The sequence below is a fragment of the Etheostoma spectabile genome, chromosome 13 (genome assembly GCF_008692095.1).
Source record: "Etheostoma spectabile isolate EspeVRDwgs_2016 chromosome 13, UIUC_Espe_1.0, whole genome shotgun sequence".
NCBI classification, from domain to species: domain Eukaryota; kingdom Metazoa; phylum Chordata; class Actinopteri; order Perciformes; family Percidae; genus Etheostoma; species Etheostoma spectabile.
The window spans coordinates 11,520,602-11,526,156 of NC_045745.1; the positions used below are offsets into that span (position 1 = coordinate 11,520,602).

A 5,555-nucleotide genomic window follows, 5' to 3' on the forward strand; every position below is an offset into this window, starting at 1 on the left:
AAAAAGTTTATGCACTTGCTGCCACAGTTGCTAAAAATACACTGCCCACATCTTCCGCTCTCTTGCCTTTCTCAAGGTGGAGAGTGTGGTTCTTCCTCGAGTTTTCAATGTTTTTCTCCATTTGATCTCCTTTCAACAATGCGCACACATTGTGACTTACTGTTTACCTGTTGATACCATAGAAGATTTTTAAATTTACCCTTTTTCTATTGGAAATCAGATAAGGATTACCTCAGTGTGGTCTGAGCCTACACAAGCACGTCCTATAAAGGACTATTTATATTTGTCTTCTTTCACATTTTATTAAAAAAGGAATCATGATCTCTCTGGTTTCTCTTCCTTCTATATTCCTTTCCTCTACAAAACCATGTAGTTCCCTCAAAATTAAACTTTAACAAAATGCTTTGTTGTTGCAAAAGGCAGCACACATTTCTTTTTAAAGCTCTTAGTCCATGACTGTCGCAGAGAGTACAGTGGGTAGAAAAAATCCAGATGTACACATTGATATAAATGGGGTCATCAAAAATATTAGACTTCTTTGAAAGCCAGAAGAAAGATAAACTATAACACTATTTACTAACCCTGTCTAAAAAGGCCTCTTCTGCCACAAGCCTAATTTTTCCTGAAATTTTCAGATTTGTTAAATGCTACTTCCATTATACTTGTAATACTACTACTGTAACTAATGAACAATGGTCATTTATATGGACAGGAATAGCCTAGGATGTACTTGACTTAAACGGTTACTGTTAACTACTACAACTAATACAATCACAAATTCCCAAAACACAAGTTTTAGGTTATGTTGTTGCCATTTAGATCCATGTCAGCAGCGAGAGCATGGCTCTTTAAGGTTAATCTCCACTGGAGCATGCAGAGAGCTGCTCACACTTCAGGAACAGACTACATGTATCTGTGCACAAGATTACCTCCACCCACCTTAAGTGGCTCAAAATGATTGTACAATATGACTTTACACAAAATAGGAGCCGGTGGCAGAGGCTTTAGGGCTGGACATTATGTCAGGTGGAGCACATATTGGGGCACACACTGCGAGACACATTCGCCAAAACATTTAGCATTCAACACGTTTCTGAGACAGAGCGTCTGGGACTTCTTTCTGCTTTGTCAAGTGAGTGAGAAGAAGAGCAGCACACATTTGCAACAGGGCCTCTGGAAATGGGGTGTAATTCTAAAATAAACAGTGAATATTTCCTCAGAGCAACTTTTTGTGTTTGACACACTGAGTTGTGTGCTGAGCCAATTCACTGGCGCAGCGTGAATTTGTCATTCATCTTTGTCACAACATAGCAGGAGTGTCAGCATCCATCTCAGTCATTGTTTAGGTTTGGGTGAGATACGAACAAACAAATCCTGGCAATTATCATTTCCTGCCTACTGTCAGTAGTTGGCTTGGGGGGGGGGGTGTGTGTAGCCCGACCACCGACAACAACGACAACGTTAATGCCAAGTAGATAAATCAGACCACTTACTGGGACCTATTGGAAAACATACAGAGTATTGTGCAGAGTGTCAACTTGGGCAACGTAACACATGGATTTGGGGTGAGTGTGTGTGTGTGTGGGTGTGTGTTGTGTGTGTGTGTGTTGTGGGTGTGTGTGTGTGTGGGTGTGTGTGTGGTGTGGGGGTGTGTGTGTGTATAGAGGGGTTCCCTCAGAGGTCCCATGCGTTACAGTGTCTCAATAAACCATCTGCCATTAGAGCTTTAGGAATGAGGAGTCTTGCTGCCTATAAAGACGGCCCATGCCATAAACAGTGCTGTGCTAGTAGGCTCAGAGCATGGGATGATGTCATGGTGTGTGTGTGTGTGTGTGTGTGTGTGTGTGTGTGTGTGTGTGTGTTTTGGGGTGGGTGTTATAGTGTCAAACTGGACCAATCAATGTACCCAGTGTTCTGACTTGTACTGCCTTTCAGACCTCTAATGTCACCGAGGTGTAACGCTACAGGATGACGATGTGCAGGCACGTCTTTGGTTAAGTTTGGTCATCTTGACTGGGCTGAAGAGTTTTTAATCAATACATCACAGAAATTGGGACATGCTTTACATTCAAATTTTTAAAACGGGTAAATTTATAGGGAAATAAAGCATGTGTAAGGCAAACTATTCTTTTATTCAGCTCTACGGCTTCAGAAATTTCAAAGTTAAAATCTATTGTTAAGATATGTTATTATAATCAGTTTTTAATACGGTTGTGGTAGACAATGTATTCATTGTAACTCAATCCCTTCTAATCTGTGAATGGTTGTAAACCCCATTTGTGGGATGCAAGAGTAAAACCTAGAGGCATGCCTAGCTTGCAGGGTTGAAGAGCATAAATCTTCAAAAAAAGAGATTCCATCTCCCTTTAAAAGGACCAAGCCACTGCTTTTGCATCTCAGCACATTTATTTTTGAAACAATACCTAACTCTAGTATTTTAGTGAAACTCTACATATAATGCTAAAATGTAAAAGCAGTAATGAATGCTCTCTAAAAAAAAAAAAAAAAATCCGACCAGTAATTCCCTACAACCAGCAGTAAACCAAGCATAAAACCAGGGCGCACCGCTAGCTCAACAGTGATCAACGCGTGGGGTTGTGGTTTTTGGGTTGGTTTGATTTCTTTACCTGAATGAGAAAGCAAATGCATTCGTAGACGGAGGCTGTCCAGGAAGTTCTTTCCACACAGCTCACAGCCGTAGGTCTTCATCCCACTGTGCATCTTCCTGTTGGCAAAGAGCAGAACAACCATTTTAGGCTCCGGACCCTGTTTTGACCGGCCAAAGCTTAAGGTGCATGCATAATGTTTGTGTCCCAAAGAAAGGAGCTTTTATTTTTTTATTTTTTTTTACAGCTAATAACTAAGCAATCTGAAAAATGTCCCATTCCATCAGTCATGATATATCGGCACATTAACAATAACCATCAGTGTAACAAGCCGACCAACTACAACGCATTTCTTTCTGCAGGGAACACCAGCCCATGACTCGGTGTTGTAAATCACTACCTACATCTCAAGTGCTGCAGATGGACAAGGAGCTATTAAGTGAAATAGAATGATTTATTCAGGCAAACACACAAGACAGCTACTTAGTGTTATGAACCATTTATGGGCTGGTTTTTGACTACTGCTCTCTAATCTATAAGGTGATGCGTAGCTTAAAGCAAAATCTGATCTCCAATGGATTGTCTTTTTGCCAAACAGACAGTCATTAGGCTGTAACATAGTTTAAGCACACAAGGTCAGACGAGACTAAGGTTCAATATTTGATTATGTAGTAAAGGCCTTGGAGGTAAGGTAACTAAATAACATCTGACAACAGAAAGTCTAGCCCCACGACTCTCTCTGTTACGAAATCCTCAAAGACCCAACGGCTCAGTAGAAAGCATATTATTCTTAGGAGATATCTGAAGGTGCTCTAAAGCAATTAAGGGTAACACAAACTGCCACAGTGCCTTAAGCCTCCTGAGAACTTCAAATACCTCACCTTGGGTGAGGTTTACAAAAGTACACACACCCAAAATTGTAATGATTGTTTGTCATGTTGGTGCTGTTTCAGAATCCGCACATTTAAACGGTTGCCCTCTCTCACAGTGAGGCTCCAAAAACGAGACTGTGCTCCACCAAAAACGGCAAGCAGTTTATTATTATTAGTTGGCAATGGCTCAGTCCATAGGGAGTTGGGTTGGGAACTGGAGGGTCGCTGGTTCAAGTCCCATACGGACCAATGTATGGTGGTGGACTAGTAGCTGGAGAGGTGCCTGGGCACTGCCAAGGTGCTCTTGAGCAAGCATTGATCCCCCTACTGCTCAGAGCGCCTTTCTATGCTATGCGCTGCTATGTGCAGTTCACTCTTACATCTCTCCATTTAGGTAGGTACTGAGCATATGTGTGTAATAACTAACCTTGCGGGACTAATAAAATATTTAGTATTAGTAGTATGTTAACGGTTATTATTAAACCATCAGTGGTCGTAGTAATAATGATGATGTCAGGTCACTTGGTATAAAGAGGGAGGGGGTAGGGGTGGATAGACAGGTCAAACAAACAGGACTTTGACCCAGGAGGCGCTGTTTGTGTCCCGTGCAAACTCAAAAGTCAACGTTGACATATTTTAACATTGTGTCAAAAAGCTATATTGCTACATTTCATTTGAGACTTTTTTTAACTACTTTTTTAATACTTAATACTGTGAACAGAACACTGTGGTAAACTCACTTTAAGCACCAAGAAAGAATGTGGGCGTTGAATGAGGTTTTTTAACATTATAATGCATTCCCTCAGTAGCTAGAAATGGCTATAGGTGTAAACCGAGCCCTGGGTATCGTGCTCTGCCTTTGAGAAAATGAAAACTCAGATGGGCTTTCTAACCTTGCCCCTTATGTGTGCAGCCCTAATGAGGACATGTTGATTTGCTGCCACAGGTAGGGGTGCTAATTAGGAAATGCTCCTGTGTGTCGTATTGGCAGCAAACAAACCTATCTGGTCATATGGGTTTCCTTTTTGATAATAATGCTACGGCAGGTTAAATCGAGATGGTGAAAAAAAACACTCTTTAAGCTAGTGATAAGGCTTTGGTTTGATCAGCGCGTTTCTAGATTTTTATAATGTTGAACTGCAAAGCTGTCAAAATATTTCCACAGGACAAGTGCAAGTTTCTATACTTAGGTATAGTGTATGCTTCTGGCAGGTAAACCAGACAACGTCAAACAGAAGGATTTTACAGTCTGTGTCGATGACTCAGGTGGCACAGAGTGATCATCCAAGTGCATTCCTGGGGAAACAATGCCCTTGATAAGAGATCTGCTCAACTTGGGCGAGATGACAGCCATCCATCTTAGCGTCTCTCAACAAAGCCGCAGAGGAGGAGGTGGTGCCACTCTCCCAAAACATGACTGATTGATGTCAGATGTCAAATGCAAATTGATTTACAGCTTTTTGTGCCTCTAGCGGTGTAGGGAGAGACAGAGCAGGGAGGAGGCCGAGACAGACAGAGAGGGATAATAGCGGGTCTTATGGCCATGGCTAAAGGAGTTTCAAAGAAGTAAAGTCTAGTTTGACTTCAGTGACTATTAATTGCTGCACAACACCAACATGGAAGGAAGAGTGGTAAAAAAACAAAACAAAAAAAAACTGAGATATGGAAAGAAAAAATGCATTGAGGTTGAACAAGTCAAGATAGCGATAGCAGTGGTTAGAATTTGTGGAGAGAACCTAGAAACCAAAGAGAGTGACAGCCAGGCAGAGAGTGATTAAAAGGCTCTATTAATGCCAAATGCCCTCAGAAGGGAAAGAAGGACACTTAGAAAGGGAGAGACAGTGACACAAAGACAGGAGTGACCCAAGTGAGAAAGGAATTGATTCTATCAAATTTTTAGATACAGTGTTTCCTCTATGTTGATATGTTGATGGCGGCCAGCCACGGTAAAATTTCTGCCGACACGGTATAGATCAAAACTAACATGAAAAACGTAGCTAATAATGTTCACTCAGCGTTTTGTTTTGTTGTTGTGTAAAATGAGCAGTGATGTTAAATCACAGGTTTCAGGTAACCT

General features: G+C 41.3%; 1 protein-coding gene across 2 annotated transcripts in view; it reads right to left on the reverse strand.

Moving 5' to 3' along the window:
* The window catches only part of zbtb16a (zinc finger and BTB domain containing 16a), a 152,096-nt gene that overhangs the window by 90,933 nt on the left and 55,608 nt on the right, over positions 1-5,555 (reverse strand). For both annotated transcript variants that reach the window (XM_032533187.1, XM_032533188.1), the window contains exon 3: positions 2,628-2,725. In XM_032533187.1, the coding sequence (XP_032389078.1) occupies positions 2,628-2,725 (98 nt within the window). The remainder of the gene's footprint in view (positions 1-2,627; positions 2,726-5,555) is intronic.